General features: G+C 54.8%; 1 protein-coding gene and 1 long non-coding RNA gene across 10 annotated transcripts in view; one reads left to right on the top strand and one right to left on the bottom strand.

The window, feature by feature from the left end:
• Positions 1–17,257, top strand: part of AKNA (AT-hook transcription factor) — a 55,433-nt gene that overhangs the window by 7,023 nt on the left and 31,153 nt on the right. For 4 of the 9 annotated variants that reach the window (XM_045469483.1, XM_045469478.1, XM_045469482.1 and 1 more), the window contains exons 2-4: positions 8,234–8,608; positions 12,111–13,171; positions 15,160–15,234. In XM_045469483.1, the coding sequence (XP_045325439.1) occupies positions 8,347–8,608; positions 12,111–13,171; positions 15,160–15,234 (1,398 nt within the window). In that variant the 5' untranslated portion in view covers positions 8,234–8,346. Of the gene's footprint in view, positions 1–2,445; positions 2,650–6,180; positions 6,307–7,886; positions 8,019–8,233; positions 8,609–12,110; positions 13,172–15,159; positions 15,235–17,257 lie in introns of those variants that run through there. The other 5 variants (XM_045469481.1, XM_045469476.1, XM_045469484.1 and 2 more) reach the window with 5 other exon arrangements.
• LOC123593522 lies at positions 146–1,360 on the bottom strand. Its single transcript, XR_006710361.1, has 2 exons — positions 920–1,360; positions 146–197 (listed from the first exon to the last, which is right to left on the bottom strand). It is a non-coding gene; the product is annotated as an uncharacterized LOC123593522 (long non-coding RNA).

The raw sequence follows: 17,257 nt of genomic DNA, 5'->3' as shown, positions 1-17,257 counted from the left end.
AGTGTTTCCAGCACAGATGGACCATGTTTGCACGCTTTTGTTTTGGAACGATTGCAGTGGTGCAGGGTGGCGAGGAATGGATTGGAGGGGCCCCAGAGCTTTCCAGGAGAGGCCACGTGTGGATGCGGTGATGGGGCAGGTTCTGGTGAGACTGAGGCAATGAAACCGATAGGAGTCGATGATGGACCGTTCACGGGCTGTAAGGGAGAGGGAGATGTCCAGAACGACGGTCACTTGTGTTTGCGCACCTGGGCAAGAGATGGGGCAGCTTTGGAGGGTGGCGGTGTCATGAGGTCACCGTGGGATGTGTTGCTTTAAGCAGAATTTGGCCCGTGGGGGAGATGGTGTGCCAGGAGGGGGCGCGGCACAAGCAAAGGCAGGGAGGAGCACTGGTGAGACTTGGGGGGCAGGGGGGGGGCAGGGAGGTGGACCAGTGTGCTGCTTTCCTTGGTGTTAGGCGGCTGCCCCTAAGATGGATTTGGGGTTATCTGGGGGCCGTGGGGCGTGTCTAGCTGAGGCAGCCACCTGGCCCTGATGGCAGGGCTGCCTGGGTTAATGACCAGGGAGGGAGGGTGAGTGAGTGACGGGCCGTCAGGGAAGCCCGCCCCTCGCACAATGGCCCACATGGTCACCAGAACTGGCAGGCAGGCCCTCATTAGGGTCTGGCCCTGCTCCACATCGGGCTGGGGGCTGCGGGGAGAGCCTTACCACCCAGATGTGTGCAGAAGGCAGGGAAGAGGGTGGAGGGGTGGGGTGATTGCTGGGATGAGGGCATCTGGTTCTAGCTCTGGCTTTGCCAGATACTCACAAACTAACCTTAGGAAAGTCCATTCCTTATTCCTTCATTTGTTCATTCATTCGTTCATTCGTTCATTCATTCGTGTTCCAGGCCCCCAGCTGTACGCTTTGCAGGTCTTACCTCATTGAATCCTGGCAGCCGCCCTGTGGGGGGGGGGCCACACTTCTTATCCCTGTTTTACAGATGAAGAAACAGGCTGAGGGCGGTGAAGTCTCCAAGGTCACAGAGCTAGCGAGAGGTGGGGCTGGGATTGGAATCCCGGTCTACCCTGACTCAGGATCCATTTTCCTTTCCTTCTGGTTCTCAAATCTGGCTGCTCATCAGAATTGCCTGGAGATTCATTTTTTGGACAATAGACGCCAGATTTTTTCCTTTTTCTTTTTGTTTCCTGAATCAGAACCCCTGGATCCTCCATGGGGCCATGCCCCCACTCCTGCCTCTCCCTCTTGGCTCGCTCTCCTCTGGGGACGCAGCTCTGCTGTTCTCAGGGAAAGCCCAGCTGGTTCCCACCTTGCCCTCTGCACTTGCCCTTCCAGAATACTCTGCTGCCGGCCTTTCCTGTGACTTACTCCTGCCTCTGTCTTCAGTCCCTTGTTCGAATGTCACCTTCTCAAGGAGACCTTCCTGGCCATCCCCAAACCCTCCTCTCCAACCCCTTACTCTCTGAGCCACAGATTCTTGACCCGGGCCCACATATCCTGGTCACCTGGGACACTTTAATGTGGCAGATGTCCAGAGACTGATTCTGTTGGTCTGAGTCAGCCGCAGGCATCAGGCTTACCAAAAGCAGCCTGGGATATGGATCAGGGCTCCATCCCACCCTTGTCGGTCTTATCCATCCCTCTCCACGTTTGTTTACCGGCTGTGTTTATTGGAGTGGAGCAAGGACTTGGCCTGCCTTGCACCTTGCCATGTTCCCAGTACCGTGAAAAGCACCCAGCGGACAGGAGGAGCTCCGCAAGTACCTGTCAAATGAATGAATGGGATGAGGGAAACGTGGGGAAAGGTAGCTTGCCCTCTGATTAGCTCTGGGGACAACAGGGGACATTCAGCCGATCAGTCACTTCCCCACCTCCAGTGCTGCCTACAAAATCCCACTGTAGCTACAGGCCCAGCTTAGGGTGAGGACGGGGTTGGGGTGGCGGTGGCGGGGGGGGGGGGGATGGCAGGCATTGCTGCAGCCTCCCTAAGGTATTGGGTTGCAGGATGGAAGGCAGGACAGGAAATCAGAGCTGCAAGGGTGCCAAGCAAGCATCCAGTGTGAGCTCCCATTGTGCAGGTGAGCACCAGGGCCTGGGGAGGGAGGGAGCCTCAGCCAAGGTCATGCCCTAGAGGGTAAGGGCTACAGAAAAAGCTCCCAGAAGGTTGCAGCTGTTGAGGCCTCCTCCCAGGCTCAGCATGCTGTGTGACCTTGGCCAAGCCTCTGACCTTCCCTGGAACCTCAGTGTCATCGGTCTGTACTTTGGCTGAGACGGCCCCAATCCCTGATGTCGGGAGACTCTGCCGTCCTTTCCTGGGCTGCGAGATCCGACCCGCAGAGAGCTCGCAAGGGGTTAAGCTCCTCCTGCTGACTCTCACTCCGCTCGCAGACAAACCCCCTCCTTCTGACAAACACTTGTAGGAAATCAGGCTGGGCGCTTCCTGCCCAGGCGAGGCGGCCTCAGCCGCAGCAGGGGCGGGGAGAGGTGGGGAGCGATGCTTGTCTGTGAGCAGCAGCTCGGGCTGGCAGAGCGGCCTGGAGGCGGGCCAGGGCGCCGTGGAGGCGGGGGGCTCCCCAGGTTTGGAACAAAGACCTCACAGGCAGGTCCCCTGAGCCTGGGCCAGCAGGATGGTGGTGGAGCCCAAGAGAGGTAAGGGAGTGAGGAGGGCAGGGGAGGCCGCCTTCCCTCTGGGCTGGCCAGTCACAGACTCTCTGGGACAGTCAGGGCAGCTGGACCAGCCCAGCCAGGAAGTTACAGCTGTGGCAGCTGTTACTACTTCTCTCCCAGCTCAGGGAGACTGGCCCCTGGGGCATGGGTGGATTTCAGGGGGATTTCTTCAAGCTTCCGGGTGCTGGGTCCCAGTCTGAGCTCTAGTCCGAGCTCTGATTCTGATCTCTGTGAACTTGGACAAGCGCTGGTCCCTCTCTGTGCCTGGGGTGTCCTAATCAGCACACGCAGAGTTAGTCCCTGGGCTGCTAAGGGGCCTCAAAGGTGATGCTCGGATGAGGGGCAGGCCAGGAGGCAGCAGGGGGGTCCCCATGGAAGGCAGCGGCCCCTTCCATGGTGTGTAAGGGCCAAGAGAGGAGGAGACACAGCCCGGCTCTTCAGGCAGGCGGGGCTAGAGTCCGCAGCGGCCAGGGTACCCTTCCTCTTTCTCCTCGGCCTCTGATGTGGAGAGAGCTGGGGGCAGGAGGGGGTACATCCAGCTGCTGCTTCCTCAAGGGATTAGTTTTTTGGTGGGAACCTCTTGAGTACAGTAGGTCTGTGCCCTGCCAGCTGCTCAGGGAGGGCAGCTGAGTTTGGGGCTCTGAGCTCAGCCCTTTTGGAGGGGCCCAGGCACTTGATATGGGGAGTCTTCCTTCCCCTTCCTCCTGTCCTCACCCCGAGTCTGATGGACTTGGTTTCCCAGTCGTGGTTCCTGGGTCTGAATCCCTGGCCGCGTTTCCTGTGTGCGAGGTCTTGGGAGAGCCAGCCACCTCTAACATGACTCCATTTTCTCATGTGGGAGATGTCAGGGTGGAGGTAGGAGCAGGGAGGGTTCACCCTGCACAGCCCTGGCTGGATTAGAAGGGGCCTCAGAAGGCGTGGGGAGGCAAAGGTGGGCTGCATGGCTGCAGTCGGCATAGGAGACATAAAGACAAGGGTCCTCAGTTTTGGAGTGGCTGAAGTGGGCAGAGGAACCCTGTGGGGGTGGCCGACCCACTCGGGAACTGGAGAAGAGACCAGAAGGGGCTCACAGACCCCTGAGAGAGCCGGGGCAGGGCCAGTGGCAGGGAGAGAGGAGCCATACAAAAGAAGGGGGGAGCCATACAAAAGGTCAGTGCTTCCTGGTGAGGTAGTTTCGACAGGGCAAGCAGGGACCTTGAACCTGACAGCCCAGCACCTGAGGGGATTGAGGGCTGTTTTGGGCTCAACCCCTAGTTCGCATGGCTGGGGCCTTCACCCAACCCCCCTGCCTTTCAGGAGCCACCCTGTGGCCCTCGTGCAGGCTGACTGGAACAACCCAGCCTTTGACTGTCATTCAAGGACCCCTGCCCATAGCTCTCAGTCAGGGTCTGTTCATACTTTCAGACCTCTGTGCCTTTGACTATGCTGTTCCCTCTGCCTGGAATGCCTGTCCCCACAGATTCTTCCCCCCAAATCCTCCTTGCCCAGCTTCATGCTTCCTTCATCAATAACCCTCTGTATTGTCACCTATTCCCCCCCTCCTCCCACCGCCGTTGAAACTTTGGAACACTTTGACTCATTTCAATGTTCCTCGTGACTTCCATAGTGGTTGGCACACAGTAGAAGGTCATAGGTTTTTTTAAGTTAATTTGCACCCACTGGGTGTTCAATATACATCTTTGTTACTTTGTAGTGGGTCCTCAGGATGGAGGAGGGAGTTAGCAGTTCTGAAGCTGTTGCCCTCAGGAGCCAAAGTCAACCGGGAACCTCATTTAGCTACCACCCAGCCCACCTTAATGGGGCAGTCACTCCTTAGAGTAGCAAGGCAGGTGACGTTCTCCCCATTTTACAGGGAGGGAAGGTTAAGCACAGCCGTTGACCGGGAAGCAACAGCATCAGACCTGGAACCCGGTCTCCAGGTGCCCAGCGACTTCTCTTTCTTGCACCAGCGGTGAGGGCGGGTCCTCATCCCTGCCTGAGGTTGGCATGTGGTTGGCGTCCAAGTGTGTTTGTTGACTGACCCGCTGAGTGGCTGGCTGGGCCCTGGGCTCCGAGGCACCGAGGGCCGTAGCTTGCGTGGAAGACAGAGGCCTTGCTCAGAAGAGGCTCCCAGGTTTCACGGCCGGGGGAGCACGCGCACCACTCCAGCTAGTGACCGCAGCTGCCTCTGACGTGCAGCTGCCCCTGGTCGCAGTGAGTTTCTGCGAAGACTGAGTCATCCCGGGAGACAGGATGTTCCTCTCCGTGCGCCCGGAGGCCTCTGTGATTGGGCAGCCGGCTTTGCGGCATGGCTAGAAAAAAGCCCTTTAAAAAGTCACAAAACCACATGCCTCCCTGGCCCCTTCCTCAGTGGAGATTTCAGGAAGAGAAGAGCCGTGGCCCTTAGCACCTCCCACGCCTCTCCAAGTGGCAGGGGCCAGAAGGCCCAGTCGGCCCTAAAGGGTGAGCCTTGCCAGGGACGTTCACTTAAATGCAGATTCCTGGGCCCTATCCCAAGGCCGCTGACTGAGTCTTTGCGTGGACCTAGGAATCTGCATTCTTAGAGGACTCCTAAGAATACTCAAGCTAGAGGCCCACTGAGATTCCCGAGAGGGGTGCAGGCCCCCCAGAGGGTATGGGAAGCAAGGATTAGAGCTTCTCTTTAAAAGATTTTTTACCTCATGTTTTTTTTTTTTTTTTTAAGTTTATTTATTTCTTTGGAGAGAGAGAGAAAGGAGCAGAGAGAGGAGAGAGAGAATCCCAAGCAGTCTCTGTGCTGTCAGTGCAGAGCCCGACATGGGGCTTGAACTCACAAACCATGAGACCATGACCTGAGCTGAAACCAAGAGTCAGACATCTAACTGACTGGGCCACCCAGGTGCCCTTCTAGTGCAGCTTTTTAAAAATTTATTTTTGGATATATTTTTTCTAATGCATGTATTTTTTTTCCTATACACCAGCATGAGGATGCGTGTATCTAAAGATATTAATAGAGAGAGAGAGAGAGCATGAGAGCAAGTCTATTTTTTTGACGAGTTTTGTGATAGAAAATTGGAGATTACCAGCTCAGATGAATAGTTTCAAGTCAAGCCACTGTTCCATGCCGACCTTCAGTTTTCTCTTCTGAAAAATACTTTTCCTGTGACCTGCCTCCCTGTTTGGGATGAGGGCAGGTGGAGAACGTGCAACGAAGTTTCTAGCCCAGGCCGGCACAGGGTGAGCCCCGCATATGTGTTGGGGGTCACGGGGAGGCCCGCTGGGTGATCTGGAGGAAGTTCTGGTGGGGAGAGAGGAAGACTGGGGGTGGGGGAGAGAATGAGGCCCCCGAGCCCTGGTACAGGATCAGGGGTTGCAGCCAGAGGCCGTAGAATGGGGTTCCCTCCCTGTCCTCACCCCAGCCCTTTGAGGAGGCTGCCGCCTTTCTTGTGATGCACCGTTCCCCGGGGAACGTTCTATCCAGAAATAGTTGCCGGCTGACTTTTCTCAACCGTATAAATCAAGGCTCTGACCGAGACCCAAGTGCTCATAAGGCTGCAGGGACACAGACCTGTCTGTCCTCCCGGGAGGCCTAGAATTATACAGCATGGTCTCCACGGCACGGAGGGAAGAGCCCGGGCCTGGGCTGTGTGGTGACCTTTCACCCCAGCCTTGTCTTGGCAGGTGGGTGGCTTCGGAGTGAGGATTTTGTATGAGCTAATGAGACCGCTGCTCTGTGGGCTGGGTGCTTGGGGAGTATCTGCGGTAGTGGGAAAGGACGGGAGGGGAGATGAGGGGGAGAGAAAGAAGGAAAGGAGGGAAAGGGGGAGAGGACAGAAGGAAGGGGGAGCCCTTCTCCAGCTCCCTGCCTCTGGTCCCTCCGCAGCCAGGCTCCCTCTTCTGGCCCCCTCTCCCCAGGCAGTCGGAGGGGAAACTTGTAAGTGTGCTGTCCTGTGCCTGGGATGCCCTGAATGGACCCGAGAGGCCCTCCTGGACCTGGCCACCGTGTCCCCTTGCCCACACTCTGTTGTCAGAGCTCCCGGACCCTGCCCCGATACCACAGCCATAGGGGGAACCACTTCCTGTCGTCCCTCCTGCCCCTGCACTCCATGGACATGCTCTCTCTCTCTTTTTTAAATTTAGGTGAAATTCACGTCACATAAAATTAACTTTTTTATTATTTTTTAAACATTTATTTATTTTTGAGAGAGAGAGAGAGAGCAAGTGGGAAAGGAACAGAGACAGGGAGACAGAGAATGCAAAGCAGGCTCCATGCTGTGAGCACAGAGCCTGACACAGGACTCAAACTCACGAACCGCACTGAGAGATCATGACCTGAGCCTAAATCAAGAGTCGGCTGCTTAACCGACTGATCCACCCAGGCGCCCTATTTTTTTTTTTTAATGTTCATTTATTTATTTTGACAGAGAGTGTGTGTGAACCAAGGAGGGGCAGAGAGAGAGAGGGAGAGGGAAAGACAGAGAATCCCAGTCAGGCTCTGTGCCGTCAAAGTGGAGCCCGACCCGGGGCTCTGTCTCACGCAGCTTGAGATCATGACCTGAGCTGACGTCTAGAGTCGGACGCTCGACCGACTGAGCCTCCCAGGTGCCCCCGAAATTAACCACTTTAAAAGGAGCAATTCATTGACTATATTTATAAGGTTGTGCCACCGCCACCTGTATCTATTTCCAAAACATTTTCATCACCCCGAAAGGAAACCTCATACCCACGAAGCAGTCGCCCCCCATTCCGCCCTCCCCCAGCGCCTGGGAACTGCAGGCTGCTTTCCGTCTCTGTGGGTTTACCTATTCTGGAAATTTCATAGAAATGGAGTCCTGCTGTGTGTGATCCGTGCCTGGCTCCTTTCACTCAGCCTCAGGTTCTTCAGGTTCGTCCTTGTGGTGATGTGAGTCAGTTCTTCTGTCCTTTTAACGGCTCGGTGCTAGGACGCTGCATGTGCACACGCACACTGTGCATCCGCTCATCCTCTGGTCGACATTTGGGTCACGTCCGCCTTTTGGCTGTTATGCGTGGTGCTGCTCTGAACGTACGTGTATTGGTTTGAGTACCTGTGTTCAATTATTTGGAGTACTGGAACGTCCCAGTGTGAATTCTTACCCGAGGGGGGTCAGGAAAGGTTCCCAGAGGAAGTGGCTTGTGGACTAAATACCCCACCCCCCCGCCCCGTCCCGCCCCACCCCGTGCTTCTCAGGTCGTGCTCGCCTCGATTTGTAGCTGCTGCCTCTTTGTCTGCTTCCTCCTGGGGCTCTCGGCTCTCGTGTGGGCAGGGGCTGCGCCCAGCGCCCATGCACACAGCCTGGCACACGGTGGTATCACTGGAATACGTGGACCTCTTGCCAGTGTGCGGGACTCTGGCTCCCGACCCTGTATCTCCGGTAATCTTACAAAAGTCTGGAGGGAGAGGAATTATCCCCCCCCCCCCGCCCCCAGCTTTATTGAGGAAAATGGAGGCGGCGTGACTTGCCCAAGGTCACACGGCTTCAAGGGGTGGGAGCCAGGAGCTGACCCAGGGCTTTCTGGTTCCAGAGCTCCTCTGACGCAGGGAGGGGACGGGAGGAGTGATGCTGTCCCCGGATTGTGTCCCCTACAGGCTGCAGGCAGCATGGCTGGTACTGAGACGAGCCGGCGGTGACTCAGGCGCCCACGGTGGCGGCTCTGTGTCCTGAAGATGAAGTGGCCCAGGTGGAGTGCTGGCTAGGCCCGATGGCCAGCTCCAGGACGGAGGTGTGCTGGGCCGAGCCGGGCCTGGGGAAGGGGCCCCGGCGGCGACGCTGGGCCTGGGCCGAAGAGAAAAAGGATGCCGATGGGATACGGGGAAAAGAGGGGCCCTTTCCCAGTGCCACCAGCCCTGAGCTCCTGGAGGACTTCCGGCTGGGGCAGCCGCACCTGCAGCCACCAGGGTGGGGCCCGGCCCCACAGCCAGCTGAGCGTCCGGCTTCTGAGTGCGGAGAGTCGGAGGGAGAGGGTGAGACCGGTGCCCCCTGAGCAGCCCATCTCCTGGTGGGGGGTGGGGAGTGGAGGGCGTTTTAGTGACTTTTTAAAAATGACAATCCATGAAGCCTATCATTTAAAAATGTCAAAGGTCTGAGTTACAGAAGTGGTAGTGCTCCTTGCAGGAATATCAGAAAATACAAGCAAAAAGAGAAAAAACTAAAAAAATTACTTATTATCCGGAGAAATGCTCCTTTCCATATGTTTATATGCAAATGTAGTGTGCATTCTATGACCGACAGGGTATCCTGCTTTCGTGTAACTTTAATAGACAGGACATTTCCCCAGCTCGTCATATATCTCTCCACAAACCATTCTTTTTTTTTTTTTTTAATGTTTATTTTAGAGAGAGAGAGAGAGAGAGTGAGCACAGGAGGGGCAGAGAGAGAGAGGGAGAGAGAATCCCAAGCAGGTTCCGCACTGACAGCTGTGAGCCCGACACAGGGCTTGAGCTCAGGAACCGCAAGATCATGACCTGGGCCGAAATCGGATGCTCAACCGAATGAGCCACCCAGGTGCCCCTCCACAAATCATTCCTAATGCCTGCAAAGGAGTTTTCTGGTGTGGCTCTTCCGTAATCTGGGGGCCAATCTCGTGCTGGGCATATGGGTGGTTTCTCGTTTTTGCTATTACAAATAATGCAGAGATGAATGTCATTAGTACATCTTTGTATATTTGATTTGATAATGACCTTGGTAATTTAAGTTGCTTGGTCCAGGGGTTACCCCCATTTTTAAGATTTTTTAAAAATCCCAATTAGTGATGAGAATGTTGGCATCCCTTATTTTCTAAAGTAAGTGTTTCCCTTGCATCGAGACAGCTTACACTAAATTCCTAGTTCCGCTGAGAGGCGCCTTCTCTCTGAGTCTTGGTTTTCCCATCTGCAAAGTGGGAGTAGTGATAGCATTGAGAATAGCGAGAGCTTGATATGAGATGTCTGTTGCACTTACAATAGGATTGAAATGTCCAGACTTAGGATTCTGTGAATCAGGCAGGCCCCTGTGGATAGTAGAAATTGTGCCATGACCCAAAGTTCTTTATGCCAGGTCTGCTTAAAGTGAGGTTTGCCCACAGCTATTCACTGGAGAGCCATTAACCCCTCAGGGAAAGGTAACTGGCATATACTGGGATGAAAAGGCAAGGGCAGAGGCATCTCTTCCTGAGGTCACATGGTAACTCCTTGCTATGATGTAATAGCTGCTGCCACGTCCCTTGCCCTTACAGTGTGCCAGACACGGGGCTGGGCAGGGCTCAAGTCGTGTCTGCTCCCCTCCTCACCACCTTCTGCCAGGTAGGAAGGACTAGCCTCCAGTCCAAGTCAGGGTTGCCAGAGAGGTCAGCAACTTGCCCATGGCCCCCAGTAAGGGATCAGAGGAGCCAAGATTGAACCCAGGGCTGCCTGGCCCCAAAGACTGCTTTCCTCACCTCACTGTGTGACCCCCAGCAGCAGAGACGAACTTGCCAGCATGACTGGGACTTTGGCCCTCAGTTCAGGACTATTCTGAGCCACCGCATGATCTTTGACAATTACTCAACCTCTCTTGGCTTCACATGTGCTGCTGTAAACAAGAGAGACTTGCTGAAGGAGATTTTAAGGAGTTGAAGGATGTAGAGGTGCCAGGGGGAAAGGCCAGAGGGGAGCAAAGAGTGATACAAGGGTTATGACAAAGGTGCATCAGCCCAGGGCAGAGGGTCTGTGCTTGATGATACCCAAACTGTGTCTCATGAAACTTTGGGTCTATTCCTGAGGCTGACATAGGTTCTAGGACAGAGTAGGTGCTCAATAAACATTGACTGAATGGATGATGCACAGATGGATGGATGAATGGGTGGGTGGGCAATGGATGGGTGAGTGGATGGGTGGGTAAGTAGCTAGAGGGATAAGTGGATGGACGGGTGGATGGGTGATGGATGGTTGGATAGGTGAATGGATAGATGGATGGCGAGGTGGGTAAGTGGGTGGGTGGAGTGGTGGATAGATGGAGGAAGGGATGGCTGGATGGACAGATAGATGGACAGATGGGTGAATGGGTGATGGATAGGTGAGTGGGTGGCTGGATGGATAGGTGGATGGATACATGATTGAAAGGATGGATGGTTGGATCAATGGGTGAGTAGGTGATGGATGGGTAAGTGGTTGGAAGGATAGTGAATGGATGGGTAGATGGATATTTTTATTCATATTTTATACATATTACTACTATGTAATAATTACAACAATTATCCATTTTCTGGGGGCTTTGCCTACCTTATTGTCCTCCCTCCCTCTCTTCTTCTTTCCATTCAGTCAATAAATATTGAGCATCTACTCTGCAAATACAATAGTAAACAAAAACAGAGGCTACCCTTGCCCCTGTAGAGGTTATAGTATAGTGGGGGAGAAAACTATTAATGAGCCAATCGTGTAAGTAAATGAAAAACTGGAGCTACGATAAGTGTTTCAAAGTAGAGGTATTTAGGGGCGCCTGGGTGGCGCAGTCGGTTAAGCGTCCGACTTCAGCCAGGTCACGATCTCGCGGTCCGGGAGTTCAAGCCCCGCGTCGGGCTCTGGGCTGATGGCATCTGTTTCCGATTCTGTGTCTCCCTCTCTCTCTGCCCCTCCCCCGTTCATGCTCTGTCTCTCTCTGTCCCAAAAATAAATAAACGTTGAAAAAAAAATTAAAAAAACAAACAAACAAACAAAAAAAAGTAGAGGTATTTAGTCCTGTGAAAACCTAGAAAAGGAAGAATCCGACCTAGTTAAGGAGGTCTGAGAAGAATTCCCTGGTGAGGTCAAGGTTGAGCTAATGCCTGAAGGACAGATAGGAGTTAACTAGGCAAAGGGAGGGAGAGAGGACCCTGGCAGAGAGGATCAGCATTTGCAAAGGCCCTGTCGTGGGAGCATTGTGGCATGGTTGGAGCAGAGTGCGACTGAAGGGGGGCTGTAGAAAACAGATGGACCAGGAGAGCTAATGGGGAGGGAGGTGGGGATCTTGGGACCTTACTCTGTCTTGGGAACAGGAATGTACTGATGGAGGATGAGGGTGAGATTTAAGGGGATGATTAAGTGGCTACTGCAGTGGTCCAGGCAAGAAAAGATGTTGGCTAGAGCAAAGGTGGCGTGGGACTTAAGAGCAGTAGGTGAGTTTGAGAGCTCTGTGGGAGGTAATTATGACAGGACCCAGTGACAGGATGGATTATGGGGGTTGGGGGAGAGAGATGGCCAAGATGCTTCCCAAGTTTCTTGCTGGTGCAACTAGATGGGAGGCTGAGACAGGAAATACTGAGGGGACAGCCAGGTGTGAGGATCAGGTTTGGAAGACCGGGGACAACTAGAGGGGGTGTTAGGTAAGCACTTGGCCATAGAGGGGGATCCCTGGAATCCTTGTCTCCCGACATGATGAGGAAATGAAAGGCCAGAAGGGTGAACTGACTCTAGTAATGGTACACAGTGAGTCCAGACCTGGTATATACTGAACAATCACCTGTCTTTCCAGAGTTTGAGGTAGAGGATGTGGACAGCCCAGAAAGTTCCAACTTGCCTCTCAACTGGCTTCCCGAACAGGATCCTCAATCTGCCATGACTGAAGAGGAGCCGGATGAGGCCCTCGGAGGTCCTGAGGTGGAGGAAGCTGGGGAGGGCTCTCCAAGATTGGAGTATGAGACTGGTCTCAGCTCAGGGGGCGATGGAAACACCAGCCCCACGGCTGCGGGGTGGGGTCAGGACACAGGCTGGGTGGCCCCTGGCACACAAGCCAGTGGAGACAAACTTCCAGAACATTCTGAGGTCCACCCAACTGTTGACTTCAGCTCTGCAAGGTCCTGGAGCAGTGGGACTGTGAGCCTTGACCACCCCAATGACAGCCTTGATTCTACCTGGGAAGGAGAAACCGATGTCCCCCAGCCCACTGCCCTGGAAGAAACTTTACCACAGAGCTCCAGCCACCACCTCCTAAACCCAAACCCCAGAACTGGGGGAGGCGTTGCTGTGGCAACCCCCACAGAATTCCAGGACTCCTCGGTACCCCAGAGCCAGAGCCTCCAGTGTCCAGCAGATAAGTGGAAAGAAACTACCGGCCTCTCCTGCCCTCAGTTGAGGGACAAAGCCTGGAAACGGACGCGGACATCACCTAAGCCACTCCCTTCTCGATTCACTGGCTCCATCAGCCCTCCGAATCTGCCTAGGCCAGCTCGGCAAGACAGGGTGCCAACCAGGCAGGGAGCCACTCTGGCTGGCCACTCATCATCTGATGCCTCCAAGTATGGGCGGGGGCAGTTGAACTACCCACTCCCCGATTTCTCCAAGGTGAGACCCCGGGTGAGGTTCCCTAAAGATGAGAGCTACCACCCCCCCAAGGCCAGGAGCCACAGCAGGCAGTCTCAGGGCCCTGCCAGGCCGCTGATCTTCAAATCACCTGCTGAGATTGTGCGGGAGGTACTGCTGAGCAGCGGCGAAGCCTGCCCGGGAAAGGACCCACCTTCTCCCCACCCCATCACCAGGGTACCCCAAGAATTTCAGACTCCTGAACAAGCCACCAAACTGGTCCACCAGCTCCAGGTAAGCTGGACTCATTTCTACAGGCATGTCACCAAGGCACCTGTTGGCTTGGGTTCGAGGCGATGCGGGTGGGAGGACTCAGGACTGGGCCAGGAATCCCCAGTTGATAGAGGGAGGGTTGTGCCCGGGCCGTGAAGATAGTCCCAAGCCCTTTGCTCGAAAGGGCAGTGCTTGCATTGCGGCCACAAGGGTAGTCCGTTCTATGAGAAATTCAGAACATATGCAAGAGAGAAAATGTATAACGAACCCCCACGTACCCACCACCCTGCTTCCGCCCACACACCTGCCATACAGCCCCCAGCAACGTTTTTCATCTAAGGCCCCACCTCTTCCCCCCCACTCACTGTACTGGAATATTTAGAAGCAAATTTCAGGTGTCAGATCATTTTACCCAGAAGTATTTTACCGTGTATGTCTAAAGATAAGGACTCTATCTTAAACGTCACGACACCATTAGCATACCTAAAAGTCAACACCAGTTCCTTAATATTATCCAGCGTCAGTGTTCAGGTCTCCCCTGTCTCTCACAAATGGCTTGTTTATTGCAGTTGGTTCAAATCATGGTCCAAACACAGCTCATCTATCGCATGTGATCAGTGTGCCTTTCAAGTCTCCCCTGCTCCGACCCCCCGGTTTTTTCAAACCTCTTTCTTTGTTGTAATTGATGTTTTGAGGACACCTGTTGTGTCCTGTAGAGTCTCCCATATTCTGGAATTTGCCAATACACCCTCTCATATCTCTTCCCGTGTTCCACTGTCTTCTCCTTATCCTGTATATCGTCCGTCTAGAGCTAGAAGCTTTTCCAGGATGCAGTTCTCTGTTTATTTCCCCTCCAGACCATGAGCTCCATGTGGGTAGTGATGTGTTTGGCAAGAGCACGTCACAGTCGGTTCATTCAGGAGGCATGGGATGCTTGCTCCTCTCTGATTTGTGAGGCCAGTGGTCACCGACAGTCATGGCCTTGATCCTGTCCTCCGTTTGGGGTGACAAAGTGGTAGTCTCCTAATGCCATCGTTCCTTCTGCATTTTTTTTTGCTGGAAATCTTCTCTAAAGTCAAATTTTCCCACACCAACTATTTGGTTACCAAGGTCTCGTTCACATGGGAAACTCAGGTGAAATGCTTGATTCTGTCCCTCTAATTACCAGCTTTCAGAATAATGCATCTGTTCCCCAACATCCTTCAAAGGCGATCGGTGCCGTTTAGTTTTGCTTTTTCTCTGTCGTGACTTGTTTGATGAAGCTGTTCAGTTTTATTTAGGGCAAATAGTAACCCCCCCAGTACATACATGCAGTTGTGATTTTCAAGTCTTCTGTGGGACCCCTGGATGGTTCACTCCATCCACCATTTAAGAAGACACTTATTAAGGGGCACCTGGGTGGCTCAGTCGGCTGAGCGTCTGACTCTTGGTCTGGGGTCAGGTCATGATCTCGCGGTTCGTGAGTTCGAGCCCTGCGTGAGGCCCCGTGCTGACAGTGCTGAGCCCGCTTGGGATTCTCTCTCTCCCTTCTTCTCTCTCTGCCCCTCCCCTGCTTACACTCCTCTCTCTCTCTCAAAATAAATAAATAGACTCTTTAAAAAATTAAAAATTAAAAAGCACTTATTAAGCACATGCCCCTGAAGCCCTGGGAATAAAGCAGTGGGGAAGATATAGGTGACAGAGCTGACAGACACGAGCTGACAGAGCTGTCCCCAGAATGTGGACAGATGAGCAAGTAGTTGTAGCCTGCAGTGACAGGGGTTGTATATCAAGGGGAAGCAGCCCAGAGGCCCTCATCCCTGATTCACTGTTAGTGATGTCAGCAGACCATCCTGCCTTCTATCTCGCTCACAATATGGCCCCTGGGGTGTGTTGCACGAGAGCCTGAAGGGGTCTGCTCCGCTCCCACCACTGAGCTCTTAGCGCTCTGAGGAGCCCTTTGGGGGGCGGGCTCCCACGAGGGGTCTCCCGGTGAGGGGCGTGACCGTGTTCTTCTCCGTCTCTCCCAGGAGGACTACCACAAGCTACTCACCAAGTACGCAGAGGCGGAAAACACCATCGACCAGCTGCGCCTTGGGGCCAAGGTACTGGCTTGGGTAGGGTGGAGGTGGAGCCCCGGCCCCCAGAGATGTCACTCTCCCATGGTCTTTGTTCCTGCCTGCTGAGACCCTGGGGATAGAAGAACCCAGCCCTCAGTCTGCGACGAGGTGCCTCTGTGACCTTGGGCAGCGACCTTGCCCTCTCTGGGCTCTATCTCCTTTATTGTTGATGAGCTTTTATGTCCTTGAATCCTAGAATCTGGGGTCCCCAGTGTTTTCACCAGAGCAGCACTTGGGCTCCACTCCTGGCTCCGTTACTGACCAGCTGTGTGACCCCAAGGAAGTTTCTTGGGCTCTCTGAGCCTCAAGGTTGCAGCACAGAGTTTCTGCTCAGCTCCTGGTGCTTATTTCCTGGGCCTGATCCTTCCTGAATGTCTCGCGCACAGCCTCACCCCTCACCCCCCCTGACCGAATGTCTGGTGTGTGGCAGGGGGAGTGAAAAGGGGGAAATCCATCTACCCCTGTCCTGCCCAGCCCCCACACGACTTGGGAGGAGGCTGAGACTTCTACACTTGGGACCTTCCCCTTTGTGGGGGTGAGGCAGGAAGCAGGACCTGTTGCAGCCCTTCACGGCTTCCTGTTTCCCCTGCCCCCCTCTTGCCCCATGAGGTCTCAGTGGAGAAGGGGGTGGGAGCTGAGGTGCAGAGAGGCAGACCTGCCCTCTCGCTGGCCTCCTCTCTCAGGGCCCCCACCTGGCCTGTCCCTGTCATGCTCCAGCACCCCTCCCCTGCTACAGGCTGCTCTCAGGCCTCTTGAGACACTGCTGTGAGGTGTCCCTGAGACAGCCGTGATGAGAAAATGGAAGAAGTCCTGCCGTGGGAGCAGTTCTGTGTCCCCACCCCACCTCAGGACACAGGCAGGTCCCTCCCACCCTGGCCTTCTTGGGCACATCTGTGAAAGGGGTCACATAGACCTTCCTCCTGGGAGTCAGTGGCTTCCCCCCGATGTCTTAAGGCTCCTTCTAGCCGTCTGAACTACGGAGCCAGAGTCCGGTGGAAGGGCGGGGGCCTTGGGGAGGCCGCAGGTGGGTTTGGGGAGGCATCCTTCCCGGGGGAGCCCTGCCCGCATGACTGCAGACTCCTAGAAGCTCCAAGGAGAAAGGAACTGGCCATTAGGTCCAGACCCTCAGCTCAGCCATCTAACAAATTGGGAGTTGGGTCCCTAGGAGGGGCAGAGGTGGCCAAAGTTCAAGGTCAGGGCAGAGCCTTGGAGCATCCCCTCCCTCCTCTTCTTGCTTCGTCCTTTACTCACTTAGGAGAATGAGTCAGTATCCGGAAAGCACGTACCAGGGCCTGGCAAACACTTCTAAGAGATGGAGACTGTTCTTGTTTGGACTAATATTAATCTGAAGGTGTTTATGAGGTGCCCAGGTGAGCCATGCCCGGTGCAGGCACGGGCAGGGGTGGACACTGTGGGAGCACAGCTGTGGTGAAGTTCCTGCCCTGGGTACTCCCCCAACGCGGTGGGGACCCAAGGTCTCCCCACCGGCAGTCGCCTCGTCCTGGCTGATGACCCAGACCTGTCTCGTGTGTGAGAGGAGCATAGGAGGGGAGGTGGAAGAGGCTGGGGATGGTGTTCGGTACCTGCCCACCCACCCTCACTTGGCTTTCTGGAAAAATGACTCCTTAGTTTGGGGGTTCTCTGCAAGAGAAGGGCGAGCGCAGTTCAGCTGGATGCCGGAAGCAGGATGATTCTCTCCCGGTCCCCCAATCTCGCAGCTGCCCTGGGGGAGCAGCACAGGCAGGGCTCCCCATCCCGGAGCCTGATGGGGAGGGGACGCCACGGTCCCACAGGGCCTGGGGGAGCACAGCTCCCAGCTGGCCCTTTCACCCTGTCCCCAGCTCTGAGGACTCTACCCTGAAGACTCAGGAGACCCCAGAGCGGCTTCCTGCTCAGAGCCCTTGCCAGGGAGGCCAGTTCACGGAGGCAGTAACACTGTTCCCTCAGACTGAGCTGGTGGGAGTGGACTCCCCGGGGACCTGCTGAGCCCCCTACTCTGTCTGCTCAG

The sequence above is a fragment of the Leopardus geoffroyi genome, chromosome D4 (genome assembly GCF_018350155.1).
Source record: "Leopardus geoffroyi isolate Oge1 chromosome D4, O.geoffroyi_Oge1_pat1.0, whole genome shotgun sequence".
Classification (NCBI taxonomy): domain Eukaryota; kingdom Metazoa; phylum Chordata; class Mammalia; order Carnivora; family Felidae; genus Leopardus; species Leopardus geoffroyi.
This window is presented reverse-complemented; position numbering and strand designations above follow the sequence as displayed.